At 42.0% G+C, this 15822-nt stretch overlaps 2 protein-coding genes across 3 annotated transcripts; one reads left to right on the top strand and one right to left on the bottom strand.

Moving 5' to 3' along the window:
- Positions 1-247: 247 nt before the first annotated feature.
- Positions 248-4913, bottom strand: LOC149049851 (uncharacterized). Its single transcript, XM_089195435.1, has one exon. The coding sequence runs from the start codon at positions 4757-4759 to the stop codon at positions 617-619; it is 4143 nt and encodes a 1380-aa protein (XP_089051561.1). The 5' UTR covers positions 4760-4913; the 3' UTR covers positions 248-616.
- A 1070-nt stretch (positions 4914-5983) lies between these two features.
- On the top strand, positions 5984-14901 carry LOC149049850 (uncharacterized). Of its 2 annotated transcripts, none has more exons than XM_089195442.1 (3): positions 5984-6183; positions 13534-13709; positions 14218-14901. In XM_089195442.1, the coding sequence occupies exons 1-3, from the start codon at positions 6114-6116 to the stop codon at positions 14407-14409; spliced, it is 438 nt and encodes a 145-aa protein (XP_089051568.1). In that variant the 5' UTR covers positions 5984-6113; the 3' UTR covers positions 14410-14901. The 2 variants fall into 2 exon arrangements, with proteins under 2 accessions (XP_089051568.1, XP_089051569.1); XM_089195443.1 differs by lacking the exon at positions 5984-6183 and adding an exon at positions 10663-11022.
- The last annotated feature ends 921 nt before the right edge of the window (positions 14902-15822 follow it).

The following is a 15822-nucleotide window of genomic DNA, read 5'->3' as shown; positions in this document are numbered from 1 at the left end:
AATGTTGTAGAAAATTCTAGTGGACAGCGGCCTATCTCAACGGGATAAAACGATAAAAATTAACCGGAAAGCTTTGTTCGCAGTGAATGTACAACTACGAAGAATTAATGTGGATGAAACAGGGTACAAGGTTTATGCAAGGACTACCAGAAAAAAAAAAGCAGTTGAAATCCTCCAAGTATAAAGTTTTTTTAAATGTAAATTGCATTTGTTGGAAATCCCAGTATAGCAACACTAGTCACTCGCGTAGTTTTCTTTTCCTATCTTTATTCTAGTCGTCACACGCTTCGTATCGCGTCGATCTTAGCCTATATCTTTTACAAAACCACAATCCTAAAGACCACCCTTGGTTTTGCGTTGCGAGGTTACACGGCTGACGTCACTTTTCCGACACCCTCCCCCCATTTGTCTCGGAGAGCAAATGTCTGTCGAGAAATGAACCTTATCGCTTAAATTTTATGAACGAATCTATCATCTAGAATTCTCAATCGATTTCCTAATCACACTAATCATTGATCAATCAGTAGCCATAGTGGCAGATGTTCAGTTCATAAGTAGAATGTTCAAGCATCCGATCCGCTGTTGTCATCCAATCTGTTTCGGTTTGGTTCAAAGTTCAATCCCCTTCCTCATCGTGAGCAAGATCCTCCATACGTAATCTTGCTGCGACGGCTGCATCACGGGAAGGCCTGAACGCTGGCGCTTCAATGCGCAACTCGGTCGTTGGAGGTCTGTCGCCGTCTCCCGGTCGATCACATGACAGTTCTAACGGATACAGCTGCTGTACTGCTCGCTCTAGATGTGAGGTCCCTGTGCGCAACTTTGCTCCCCGGACAACACCGTCACGCCCTTTGATTAGTTCCGTGACGATCCCGACCTTCCATTTCCCGCGATTCTTGTCGTCCGACTTGATCAGCACGACCTCGCCCACAATAGGATTTTCGGGCTTTCCAGGATTCTTTAGACGATGGCGTTCGCGCAGCCCCTTTAAGTACTCCCCCGTCCATCGCTTCCAGACGGCCTCCTTGCATCGTCTGAGATACTTTGCTCGCTTGCGTAATTCACCGTCTTCTATGCGGTGCGGTTCCAACTCGAGTAGTGCATTTGGTTGACCAAACAACAGGGAGTGGGGGGTCAAGATCGGTAGCTGCACATCGTCCTCCACGTAACTTAAAGGTCGGTTGTTGACTGCAACCTCTACGTCTAGTATAACCTCCTCTAACTCGGTCCACGTTAGGAACCCGTTTCCAATGGTCTTCTGTAGACTTCTCTTCACCAATCCAACCATTCTCTCGAACTGCTTGTAACTCCCTGCTCCCTTGATCCAATGTAACGCAACGCTGCTGTCCAACCAGCAAACCATATTTCCAACTGGGAAACCCTCTAATGCTTCCTTAACGTTCACAATGAGATTGGTCGCCATGTGACCGGAGACCAACTCGAGGCGGGGGATGGTGAGGCCTTGCTTCGCCAGTCTAGCTTTGGCTGCTATCAGCCCAACACTATCACCGGATGGTTGAGATATGACACCGTACACTGCCGCAGAAACGCATTGTCCGCTTGCGTCGCCGAAACAATGTAGCTCAATGTTGCTGATCTCTTCAAAGTGTTGAGGTATGGCTCTGGGTACGGAAATGCTCACTGGTAGCTGTGCTTCCCATCTTGACCACTTGGTTCCCAGTTGACCAGGAAGTTGAGCATCCCATCCGACTTTCAAATCACATGCGTCTCGGTACAGTAGTTTTCCACTCAATGTCATAGGCGCTGCGAGCCCTAACGGGTCATACACTCTTGCTATCTTCGCTAGTATCCCTCTCTTTGTCACTTGGGTGCGGTCAGTTGGGAAATTTATTTCAATGGTATCTTGTCGCTTGTTCCATGGAAGCCCGAGAATAGATCCCCCTCCTTCTTGAGGTGCACCCAACTGTTCTTTCGCGAATGTAGTATCTTCGCTAAGAGACTCACCAGGGGACTCCACTGCCGGAACATTTGAATGCCACTTGTGCAGCTTGAATGAGGCTTGGTTAAAGACATGGGTAACGCCTGCTTTGACTTCAAGGGCAGCTTTTACGGTGGGTCCCCCGCTGATAAGGTCATCGACGTATAGACTCTTCTCTATTTCCCTCACCAGGTCCGGATTCTCGGTACGACAGGCTTCCAGGTGTTGTTTGATAACTCCCCCAAGAAGAAAGGGCGATGGGGCCAAACCAAACAGAGCTCTCGTGAATCTCAGTATTTCCACTCGCCTGGATTGCAAGTCCGTGATCCAGTGGAATCTCATGGCATCCCTGTCTTCTTCCCGTATTCGTACTTGTAAGAACGCTTGCTTGATATCACCTGTTAACGCGACTGGGTGGAAACGTGCACGGACAAGAACAGCCCAAAGCTTGTTCTGCAACGGAGGTCCCGCGTGAAGGCACTCGTTGAGAGAAGGAGCCTTCTCTGAAGCTCGGGCAGAGGCGTCGTACACGATTCGAAGTTTGGTACTCTCTGCAGCTTCTCTCACCACTGCTTTATGTGGAATATAGAACTCCTTTCCCACTGGTGGGCCTGACACTCGCTCCACTATTCCTTCGTTAAGCTGGTCTTTAATTATGGCGTCATACTTCTGGAGTATTCCGTTCTTCTCCAGTTTCCGAATGGTACTTTCCAATCGCTTCAAGCTTCCCGCTCTGTGGTTGGGCAGTGGAGGGTGGTTTCCCCTCCAGGGTAGCCCCGTCTCGTACCATCCCTCTGGCCCTCGTGTTAATTGTTCCTTGAATTCTTCATAAACATCTGCTTGATCTCCGCCTGGTGTGTCACGCAATCCTAGAACATCTAATTTGCATAGTTGTTCGTAATCTGCCGCTGTCGTCTGGGTCAAGAACATATTAGAGAGGTCAACTTCTTTACCTGGTGACATAATTGTCCATCCGAACTTTGTTAGCTCTGCAACAGGTTCGCCGGGACGTCCGATCTTTGGTATGGTTTCTGTCTTTATTTTCGCGTACTCGCTCGCACCCAGGATAATGTGGACTGGTAGCTCAGGCTTCTCGTCTCTGTCGTCCATGTATACCCCATCCAAGTAGGGGTATTTCTCCAGTATCCCAGCATATCCTGGGTTGTCAAGTGATAGCAATGTACTACGGTCCACTCTGGTGACTTCCGTTTCCAATCGAAATTTTCCATCAAGGCTGCCAATCGTCACGCTATGAACTCCGATGACCTTGTTTGTTGACCCAAGCATCATCTCTATGCGCTTGAATTCTTCTCGTAGCGGTTTGTTTCCCAGGTGTTCAAGGATAGCTGACGACGCGTATGAGCTGCCTGCCCCAGTGTCTAGGAGTGCGCGGCATTTGATTCCATTTACTTCTACGACAACAACGGGATACACGACTCTCTCTGTTCCTTTGTTTTGTGCCGTCATAAATCTTCCCCTCGATGTGTGACCGCTTGGTGGGTGATCACATATTGACGTGTGATGTCGGCGTTGACAGTTATGACACCCGCGGCTTCTACAGCTGTCTGCTCTGTGTTTGTCACTTGTACAATTAAAACACAACTGTTTTTGGCTCAGAATTCGTTTGCGGTCTCCGACCGCGACAACTTTGGTGCAATTAGCGGATGTGTGGTTCGTGTCATCGCAATAGACGCATCCGCGCATCTGTCCTCCATTTGCTTGTTGTTGGACCTGATAAGACCTTCCGCGTGGCGGCGGAACGCGGGCATTCCAGTCGTTGCGATCATTCTTCCTCTTGGACACACTCGCACCATCGCTTTCTTCTCCTTCTGAATTTATGTCTCTCCAACCTTTAATTGCCTGAATCAGTTTAGCGAAATCCCAGTCTCGCCAATCTTCGTGTCCCCGGACTAAGTCTCCCTTTATTCCTTTCAGTTTGTCTAACACCGCCCTCACATTTCCGGAGACTTCACGTAACTTCCCGAGCGTCTCTAAGCTTTGTACATTGAACAGAAGCCTTTTGTAAAACTCATTAATTTCTTTTGGACTGGCGCTTGTGATGGTAGGCAAACCCATGATGTTGTTTACATATGCATTTACAATTTCGGACGTTTTCCCGTACTCCGATTTTAGGATGGCCTTCGCCCTTTCGTACCCCTCAAGATTGAACGGGAGTCCATCTATGTCCGCTCGTACCTTTGTAACAAGGAGTTCCTTTAGATAAGCGAACTTTGTCACTGCTGACAGATCCGTCGCGTCTATTTCCGCGGAAAATTTGTTCCAAAAAGAGAGCCATTGTTCGAAGGACCCATCAAACTTCGTTATTGATAGCTTTGGCAACTTTGCGTGCATTCCGGAATCGCCTGATAACCCTTTCCCTTTTTTGCTACCTAATTCCTCTGATTTTTTTTCGTAATCAAGCTTCATTTCCCATTGTGCTTTTTCAAACGCGAGTTGCTCCTCTCTCTCCTTCGCGATTGTCGCTTTCTCGCTTTCTTTTTCGGCCATTTGCGATTTTTTCTTCACCTCCCCCAAACACTTCCCAAGGTATTCGATCTCCGCGTCTACACCCTCAATAACTTTGTCTATTTCATTGCTCCATGCACATACCTCGTCCATTTGCTCACCCTTTGCAATCTTCTTCTCTTCGATCTTTAATTTGATCTCGTCCGCTTCTTTTGCTAAACACACCAACCCGTCACGGTGTCTCCCAATAGTTGTCGCGTTTGCCTTGTCCACAATGCCCTTTCCCTTTTCTTGCTTGTACGCCAAAAGCTTGAGTTTTGCGTCCAAATTCTTCTGAAGTGCCTCCAGTTCCATGTCTCGATCTCAGTCCCGTCGGAGGTGCCAGTTAGTGTTGGAAATCCCAGTATAGCAACACTAGTCACTCGCGTAGTTTTCTTTTCCTATCTTTATTCTAGTCGTCACACGCTTCGTATCGCGTCGATCTTAGCCTATATCTTTTACAAAACCACAATCCTAAAGACCACCCTTGGTTTTGCGTTGCGAGGTTACACGGCTGACGTCACTTTTCCGACACATTTTCCACGCGTTTCAATATCACCCGACCTGCCACAGACTTCTGATCAGATTTATTTATTATTCCCTCATCGGTAGTAGTATATCCTGTGCCAATTAAGTAAGTGAAAGTCATGTTTACTGACAAAGTTTGACAAGCGATGACGTGTCATTGATGCCTAACATTCCCTCATGGGAAAATTGAGACATGTATAGGTCTGTTGGTGTTCTGGTTCACTTTCAGTTAAACGACATTTCTGTCACAAAGTGACGAGATTATGACGCCTTGCGGTAAGCATATTGAAGCAACCTGGAGCGCTACCAGATACTCCAGAAAAAAAGCCCATACAAAGCCTTAGAAAAGTTTTCTAAGGCTTTGTATGGGACAACGGGAGATACTTACAGTGCACGCGTTTTCCGTCCTGTCATGAAACAATCTACAATATGTTTCTCTCGCCACCATCGTGAAAGAAAAAAATTAGGCAGATTCTGGCAGGAAATCAAAGGCGTTGATGTGTGACAGCGTGCAGATTTATGTTGGATAAAAGCTGCCCTAATATTAAAAAATTCGTTATTGAAAAAAAAATCAAGTAAAGGAATAGTCAAGGCTGTTCTACCGATGCACGCTACGAAATTGTGATTTATCACAACAAAATTCCAGAAATTTAGGCGTTTTCTAATATACATCCATTTTGATCTGACCATTATATATACACAACAAGACTGAAATTTTGCTTTCCCGGGCGATCATATGGTATACTTAAGGACTCCACTCAATTTTATTTGAAATGCGATCTAGATAGATTTGCTGTTTTCAATCTTAATACCTTCCTCTCATTCTACAAAAATTCTATCGTATTTTAAACTCGCTAAACAAACGCTTTTTTCTTTGTTTAAAAGAGAGCTTTTTGTCCCTAACTTTTCCCTTCCGTGTTCCACTATTCCACATCCTGATTTTACAACGATACGGTGTTATTGAATCCGAAGGAAGCCAAGCGGAAATGAGACATCAGTATTGGGATAAATATCCTCATTTCAATGGGCAAAAAGCCACAATGGGCGCTATTTAAATTTGGCGTGCTTCGTACGAGGCCTACCATAGCTGTCTTTGTAGCGGGTACAGTTTGGAACTAAGCAAGTATTTCCTACCGAGTAAATGATGGCAAGTAACGTCATAATTTCATCTCTGATCATCGCCGTTTTCTTAATCGGTTTGGTGCAGAAAGGTGAGTAAGGAAACGAAATAGTAAGGTTTTCTTTGTTACATTGACGACATTTCTAAAGGATTTACATTTCATGTCCATATTTTCATCTCTTAATCGGTTTCATCTCTTAATCCCTATAGTTTGACCGTTTATCAAACAAGCGATTATTTTCACAAACGGTGTAGTTCAATGATGAAAAATACACATGCACTAGAGTTCCAGATGAGTGGTTCCGCAAATCTACCAGATAAACATCGAAGCGAAAATCCGAAGGTTTGGAGTTCGATTCCTTACTTAAGAGGCTGTCTCTCTTATTTCCACCCGGTCAATTTTGCGTCAAAAATAATTTTTCCTGAAACTCTGTCAACAGAAAGACTTTACCTAGGAAAGAACTAAATTAGATTTGGTTTGATTCGAAATAATTTTCTGACTGCATTAGGGGCCATAATTATTTTCCAGTCCGCAGGGACCGTCGCAACGTCTCGAAAATTGAAAAATAGGCATATTTTGTAACATTGCAAAATATTTGATTCGCATAGTTAAGCCACAGAATTTATATCAGATTGCTTAAAAACCTTTCTAGTTTGCCAAGAAAGTTAGAATTTGCCCTCTCAATATATTTTAAAAGGCGAATTTTAGCATATTCTGACCATTAGAAATCGCCATCGGCCGATGGCCGTAAATAACCTTGATTGAGACGTTAAGTTTTGGGATTTGGGACCTGGTTGACGATTCTATCCTACACAGCCGTTAAGTTTAGACCTTTATAGGTAAAAATATGCAAAAACCCCTGTACGTTTTCGATTTTTCAAAAGTTATGACCGTTTGAATCAGCACATGTACGAGCATTCGCGATTTTTTCGCCTACACCAAAATCGAACCACTGGAGCAGATTTCGTCATAAATACAGCTTACCCACTTTGCAGCCCGACTTCATGGCTCACTTCAGAATTTTTCTAATAGCCAAATTAGTGAAATCCATGATAACTTCAACAAATAGCTAGGTATTTCCTTCGAAAAGTAGGCGGCATCCATCGTGATTCGTGGTATCAAAACAAATGTCGGAATTGGCCACATTTCGCGGTGAATCACCCATTTAACATCGCTGCAGAGCTGAATTTTTTCCAAAATCAGAATATAAACTCTCCATGTCTGGAAGCTGAGGGAGAAATGAAGGTTTTAGACTTCTGAAGTGAAGAAATAATCGCTTAAATTTAGGTCCAGTTCGATGTTATACTGTTCTCACAAAGGTCCGCACAAAAGAGAAGACCGCTGATAGCTTGTGCCGTACGTTGTGCCGCATGGTTTTGTTTCGTATCCCAATGTAATATTTGGGGAGAAAAATGATATACTGTCATTGAAGAGGTCATAGACAGGCCTACACAGACTCCCCTGTGTGGTTTTACGTTTGCGACGCAAAAGCCTTTAATTAAAGCTTCGCTCTGACGAGTATGTCTTTGAGCGATTTACCTCTTTTGTATGATATAATCGGAGGCGTTTTGTAAATTGTTTTCAGCAGTGGCTGATTTTGGATGAGGTTCCATTCTTGCATCAGTATTTGTTTTAAATTTTTAACCCCTGGGTGGTATGCTGTCACAAAAGGCAATATTTTGTTTTTTAAGTGTCGACTGCCTTGCGGCAAACGAGACCTCAGATAACGTTTTTTCAATTAGCCTTTTTGGGTAACCACGTGCTTCAAGTCGTGTTTTGAAGTTACACATGGCCTCCTGGAAATTTCTTTCCGAGGAGTTTGTTCTTAGAAGTCTGATAGCTTCTCCTTTAATAAAGCCTTTCTTAACACCTGGTGGGTGGCAAGATGAATAGTGTGTATATTGATAGGTCTCGGTCGGTTTGTAGTGAGTTTTGACGTCGAGGATAGCTTCGTATAAGATCTTTCAGCTCTGAAAGCTGATTTTCTATTTTGTCTATCCTGTCGACATCAGTATTTACAGTGTTCCTCAAAGGCGAACGTGATCTTTCACGTGTATTTACATTGTATTGTGATCGAGACTTGGCAGTATTAGCCTTTTCAAGTTTGTTCTTGTGACTAACAAGTCTACGCTGATGGAAGCGCACTAGGGCGCTAACGTATTGTTCTTCGGCGTGACTTTTAATAGCGCTTATTTCCAGTCGAAAGGTTTCGTCAGGCGTGACGTTTGCCTTCGCCTTGTATTGAAGCGACTTAGGGCAAGTCTTTTGTTGTAAGTGTCTCTCCAGTTTTAAAATGGAGGTTTCAGTTTTTTGCTTCTTGAACTGGATAGCGCTGATGGTGTCTTCATGTTTCCTCTTCCTTGGCTGCCGCGTGGATGGGCTATTCCTCGGAAGGTTTTCTTTTTGACGGCTTTCTTTTTGAAGGCGTAGACCTTCGTTGCTGCGTTGTTTGGCTAATTCAGCTTTATGCCTTGGCTCGAGTTGTGATGCTGGAGGGCTATCCTCTGGGTCCGATTCTAGGTTCGGATCAGTGTACGTTAATTCCATCTCCTCGTCCAGATTTGGACGGTAGTCTGGCGTTTTTGGTGGCCGCAATGGTGTTTCAAAAGCTGACATCTTTTTCAGGTAAAACTGAAAGTGAAGTATATCGTCTGGCAGGATCGGCGGTTTCGATTCTTAAAGAATCTCTTCAGCTGGTTTGTTAAGTCAGGCTGTGTTAATCAGGGACAGGCAGAGAAATTCTCAACTCCAATCCCGCCAAAAAGGGTGGAAAACCATCCTTTTATACTTGGTTTACCTGCGGTTAGGATCAACGGTGTTCCGTTTTCATTGGTTCTCTCTGGAAAGAGAGTAACCAATCATGTGTTGGTATTTTCGATCCGCGCTTTTTCAAAGCTCAGAGGTGTGTTTCTTTGTGAGGCTTTTTTTCGCATTATACGCCGCAAAGGCGTTTTAATGTCGCTTTTTTGTATCTTATCTATCTTTGTACTGTATGTTTGACCTTGGCGCTTGATATAAATTACGTCATATCGAATGTACTTCCCTTTACCGATGCCATAACATTTCCAAACTCTCAGACCGATATCTCCATATTCGAAGTTGTGGAATCTGTTATGCGCGATAGTGCAATCGTTCAGCTTTAAATTCCAAAACGCCAAACTTCGACACATATGTAGACTTACAAGTGGAGTTCTATGACTGATTCTTGAAGAGAATGCAGCTGCAATCTAAAGTTTCAACGGGACATTAAGCGCGAAACATGGCTTTAGTTTTCGAGGTTAGTTCGCAACAACGAGTCCCTTCAAACCATAGAATCTCAAGGGTTTTATGATCCTCCTGAAAAGCGCGTGGTCAAGCGTCGTTCAAAGGGCAGCAAGGAAACAGCAATTGTTTGAATGCTCTGTGTTTGGATGTGTTGAAGTGTTCGAAGCCTTTTCGCAGCTGGAGCTGCACCTGGACGTTGGAAAGCATACAGTCAGCAGGTTAGGCCAGTATGATGCAATCAAAAGGGACTGGGCCCTTAAGTTCTCGTCGATAGGTACCGCTGGTATCGAGTGTTCGAGCTGTTCGTTAGATTCCAGTACACCACTCACTTCTCCCGTGGATACTTCGCCCCACTCGTCTCTACGAACAGGATGGGCCGTAAGCAAACCAAGGGGCAGCGTTAGATTTTCAGAGAAGGTAAAAGAATATCTAACGGTACGGTTTACAAGTTGCAGTGGACATGCGAAATGCGAAAAATGAATCAAATGCACGTTTGTTCACTAGAGAACAGTGGCTGACAGAGAGCCAAGTTCAGAGCTTTTTCTCCCGGCTAGCAGCAATGCGGCGAAAAGATCAGGACGTGATCGGGATATCGCTGGATGAGGATAGAAGATATCCAATGCGTCCAGGAAAATTCCGAGAGACAAGATCTGGTAGACAAAGTTAAGAAAGAGATCAAAGTCTCACATCCAATCTGCTACAATACGTAGGACCTCTGTGAACGTTACCACAGTAACACACTTCAGAAATTCAACGTGGTTTTGTTGAGAGCCATCTGTAGTCATTTTGAGATCCCTGTAAAATTGAGAGACAAACTGTCGGACGTGATTAGTGATTTTCAATGTGTTTCTCAGTAGACTTCTGTAAACAATGTCTTATACGGTGGCTGAAAGTGTAGAATATGCTCTACAGATATAAACTACCTTTACTTCCGATATCAAGTTCTGACGGCGTTGTTATAGTGTATTATATTATAATATCTAGTAGTCAGTGAAATGTTTTGATGAAATCGATTGAAAATTTACCAAAAGCAACACTTATAACATCTGTTCATACGAAGCATGTGTCAAGTTTTTAACACGTTGGTAGCCGATTTCTCCGGCTATTGACAGGTTGCTGTTCTGTGGACACAATCGACGCGAAACCGAGAGAAGCAAGCTCAGGATATTTAAAATCGATTTATTGATTATATGATATCAAACTCCAGGTAAAAGCATTTATTCTTTTCGTCCAAAATTTTTCTCCCCAAATATTACATTGGGATACGAAACAAAACCATGCGGCACAACGTACGGCACAAGCTATCAGCGGTCTTCTCTTTTGTGCGGACCTTTGTGAGAACAGTATAACATCGAACTGGACCTAAATTTAAGCGATTATTTCTTCACTTCAGAAGTCTAAAACCTTCATTTCTCCCTCAGCTTCCAGACATGGAGAGTTTATATTCTGATTTTGGAAAAAATTCAGCTCTGCAGCGATGTTAAATGGGTGATTCACCGCGAAATGTGGCCAATTCCGACATTTGTTTTGATACCACGAATCACGATGGATGCCGCCTACTTTTCGAAGGAAATACCTAGCTATTTGTTGAAGTTATCATGGATTTCACTAATTTGGCTATTAGAAAAATTCTGAAGTGAGCCATGAAGTCGGGCTGCAAAGTGGGTAAGCTGTATTTATGACGAAATCTGCTCCAGTGGTTCGATTTTGGTGTAGGCGAAAAAATCGCGAATGCTCGTACATGTGCTGATTCAAACGGTCATAACTTTTGAAAAATCGAAAACGTACAGGGGTTTTTGCATATTTTTACCTATAAAGGTCTAAACTTAACGGCTGTGTAGGATAGAATCGTCAACCAGGTCCCAAATCCCAAAACTTAACGTCTCAATCAAGGTTATTTACGGCCATCGGCCGATGGCGATTTCTAATGGTCAGAATATGCTAAAATTCGCCTTTTAAAATATATTGAGAGGGCAAATTCTAACTTTCTTGGCAAACTAGAAAGGTTTTTAAGCAATCTGATATAAATTCTGTGGCTTAACTATGCGAATCAAATATTTTGCAATGTTACAAAATATGCCTATTTTTCAATTTTCGAGACGTTGCGACGGTCCCTGCGGACTGGAAAATAATTATGGCCCCTAATGCAGTCAGAAAATTATTTCGAATCAAACCAAATCTAATTTAGTTCTTTCCTAGGTAAAGTCTTTCTGTTGACAGAGTTTCAGGAAAAATTATTTTTGACGCAAAATTGACCGGGTGGAAATAAGAGAGACAGCCTCTTAAGACTTGTTTTTTTTTTTTTCCTTTATCCCATGCTCGAGACTATCTTTCTAAAATATACCAACAAAACCCACCAGAAAAGGTGGATAAATAAATGAAAGCATAATCTGTCGAAAAAATTTCCGCAAGTCTCTTGTAACGTATTATTTTCCTTTCTTTCTGAATCTTTACTCCACCTTGATTGCCATATCAGATGTCATTTAAGATGCGAAGACAAGTCTCAACCACCACCAATTAAAATTCACCTCTGGTTTACCACGTTGTGATAATTCGTTCGAACGACGGAGATTTAGTCGCGAAATTCCCTAGCCTGTCTCTCTCACAGGCGGCCACCTTGTTTGACAATAGCGACACACGAAAGAAATAAAATTAAATGAAATGTGAGACATAGTTTGAAGCTACACTGGTTTGCAGATTTAATGAATGTAACCGAAGAAGTTACAATTCATAGACCCAACGTTTCGACACTCCTGTCTAGTGCCTTCATCAGGGGTGATCTAAACGCTGCAACAAGAGGTCCTTTTATATGATCACTAATTAGCGGCCTTTTTTTCTGACGAGGTGCAAATAGGCGTCAGGAAGCAGACCGCCATCGTCACGATTTAAAGGAGCGTGGGCGGAGTTAATGTGCCAAGCCTCCAAACAAAGGCGCTGGTGGTAACGCCGATTAGTGGTGATAATTTTAGAATTATCCCACCCAATTGTATGGTTGGTTAGGCAAGTATGCTCCGATAAAGCTGAATTTTCCTTTTTGCAAAGAAAAACCGCTTTTTGGTGCTCTTTTAACCGTGTACCAAACTGGCGTTTAGTCTGTCCGATGTATTCGTTATCACAGTCATTGCAAGGAATAGAATAAATGGCGTCGGTTCGTTGTTCTTTCGTGACAGGATCCTTAGGTTTGGCGAAAATATGCCCCAAAGTCTGAAAAGGTTTTTGAGCAACTTTAACGTTGTGGCTATTCAAAATTCTCTTGATGGGTTCAGTAACACCCTGTATGTAAGGAATAACAGCAAAACCAGTCGCTGGTTCCCTTTCATCAAGAGCGTTACTATTTGTAACTGGTTTTTGGCAGTTGCGGAGAAAAGTTTTTGTATAGCCATTTGCCTTTAGGACATTGGAAACATATTTCCTCTCCTCAGCCTTCGAATCGAGTGATGATGGTAGACAATCAGCCCTCCTAAGTAAAGTTTTGGCTACAGACTTTGGCTACAGCGTTTAGATCACCCCTGATGAAGGCACTAGACAGGAGTGTCGAAACGTTGGGTCTATGAATTGTAACTTCTTCGGTTACATTCATTAAATCTGCAAACCAGTGTAGCTTCAAACTATGTCTGATTGTCCACCTGGTTGCCGTGTGAACTTTAATATATTTTGAAATGAAATGTGTTACAATTACGAATAAAGCACCAAATGAAATCATTTTCACGCAAAATCTCTAAAATACTGCAGTCTGTTGCGTGACCACGGTTCATCACGCAATGCTTTGAGAGAAACGAAAATATTCCCAGCACTTTCAAAGGTTTTATTTTTGGGTGAGAAAGAGCGTTAAACACTTTTCCAAGACTTTTTAGATTCTATTCTTCTGTTTAATACAACTGAAGCGAAGTGCGCGATTCCGATCTGAGAAGTCACGTGACTCGATTACCAAGTAAACATTATATGGCCGTAATTTTCTGTTGGATTACGTAATTCGATGAAATCGCGCGCATATCCTATCTATAACAGCTTCTGCAATGTTCAATAAAATCAGGAGCTCCTGGTAAAACCTATCTTCCGTTTTATCTCCTGAATAAAGGAAAAACTTTCTACAACTTTCCTTAGAGAGACAATAGGAGCTAACCGACAACTTTTAACAACCTATGCTTATTTAATATGGTTCATTCTTCTCCTCAGGCGTCTCATTAAGTTGCTACGTGTGTTATTCCACAATTTCTTGGAAGGATTGTTTTAACACGAGTTGGGTTGGCAACTGCGACTCAAATAAGGAAGTGTGCTTTAATGTTTTTACTGCTGAGAAGCAAAAAGATGATCAACAAAAACTCCAGTTCGTCGCTGCTTGTCTTCCTAAGGTAAGATGACGGTTTGACTGACCCTGTGTTATTCTGTCTCATTCAGTTGGACTCGCACATGCCCATTACGGTGTGAATGATTTTGGAAAACTTTTCATAAACTTTTCAAAAGCTGTTAAAGCTGTTTGTGAGTATTTATCGGGCATCATCACAATCCTACCTTTTCCAATGTGCCTTTTTTTTTTCAATCCCCTCTTGGTTGGTGATTATAAACCCTTGCGCAGAGGCAGAGCTCGGGGAAGGGTCTAGAAGTCACAGCTCTCAAAATATTCCTAAGCCTAAGTAAATGTGTAAGCAAAAACTTTCGTGTTTTCTGAATCAAAGCTTGGACCTCCTGTAGCAAAAATTTCAGGATCCTCCCTACGAAGAAGTGCGATGAGTAGAAACTTTTTTACACATAGGGGAAATAAAAAATCCACTGACTGTTTTGAATGCTATGAAAATGAAACAAGTTCTTGTTCCTTCCATTCTATTCATTTCTCTTTGTGATCCTTCCTTTTACCTCCAGGAAAACTGCAACAAAGAAACATGCAGAGAAGATTTGGGTTCGCGTGGAGAGAATAAAGCTGTCAATTGTGAGATCAGTTGCTGTGAAACAGACAAGTGCAATATGGTAGCATCCAAAGGACAAGTCTCATCAATCTCCATTTTGGGTCTAATTATTTCGCTCCTATCTTGCTGTAGTTTACCAAACTTTTAAATTTTTATTAGTTTTTCGAATACATACTCTTCTGGTTAAGACAGTTAGAGCTACCACATGAACCCAGAACAGCTATGAAGAAAGTCTCAAACCACAGCTTTTTTTAAAGTGAATAAGTAGCGCGTGCCACTGCTTAGGAGATATTTACATTCATTTGGAAGCATGGGATGAAAAACAGATTTTGACCAACTCTTATGATTAAAAGGTTTAGATTTGTAAAATAAAAATAAGATGAAACATTCTGCATCTTGTTTCACCATCCTGTATTTCCATGGAGACATTGTGGGTTTCATCATTCAAAAGGTGACTTGTAAACTAGTGTGACCATATCAAAACTAAGAGGAATCCATGGTAACACAAGTAGTGCATGGTTTTGATGAATGAAACAAACAAAGAAACAAACGACAAATTGTAAACTTTCTGGATGACAAAAATATATTAGCTTATATTCAAATTAGTGAAAAGAAATAAAACTTAAAATAAATTAAACATCAACTTTGAGTACCTTTTATATTGTCAGTTAACTGTCTAATGCATCAAATATAAAATCTGGTATTGAAAAGCTCTCACGCAAGTTCAAAAGTTATTTTATGGTCAAGGTCAAAAACAAGTTTTAACTCCTCCATTAAGTTAAAATTTTGCCTTAGTTTCTTTACGTCAAAATAATTGTAGTATTGATAATAATGGTAATAATAATAATGACTATAAGAATGATTATACTTTTAGTAATAATTATAATGATAAGATAAAATGTGTACTGTACATTAGTATTTTGATTACTTTAATTTATGTATTGTAAGTAGATTATGTAATGTAAATAGCTTATCGCACCTGTTGAAAAAAAAATTAGAAAATGATAATCATATTGATAACTGAAAAAGAGAAAAAAAGGAATCAGTTTTTTATCAATACGAGATCTTTCCCTTTCCTTGGCTTAAGGTTCTCGTAAATGTACCCCAGCCCCGACACTCAGACAGTCTGAAGTCACTCGCTTTAACTCCCTCCTCTCCCTACAGGGGACAGTGGGGAGTTCGGGTGAGCGATATTTGACCGACAGAGAATCAAGGCCTCATACCTTCTTGAGGGCGAAGAGATGTTCACGTCGAAGTGCTAATCATGAGGGCCTGTTCCCAAGTTAGTAAGGAAATGGCGTAAAGTAGCGAATGTTATCAATATTAATAAGGAAGAACAAACAGTTTGAGAGGAAAAAGAAAGACTACTCGTGGTCTGTCACAGTTGACTTGAGATGAAAGTCTCATTGCAAAGGCATCGCACAATTCACACATTAATCGAAAGCACTATTTCAAAATACGGTCAATAACGAAACTTTCTAAGGTGAACCAATCCCTCGGAATATGTAGCGTGACTATACGTCTGTCCCTCAAGACGAGGCTAGTTCCCTAATAAAAACTC

The sequence above is a fragment of the Pocillopora damicornis genome, chromosome 2 (genome assembly GCF_964200805.1).
Source record: "Pocillopora damicornis chromosome 2, jaPocDami1.2, whole genome shotgun sequence".
NCBI classification, from domain to species: domain Eukaryota; kingdom Metazoa; phylum Cnidaria; class Anthozoa; order Scleractinia; family Pocilloporidae; genus Pocillopora; species Pocillopora damicornis.
The sequence above is the reverse complement of the archived record's forward strand: the minus strand, read 5'-3'. Positions and strand labels throughout refer to the sequence as shown.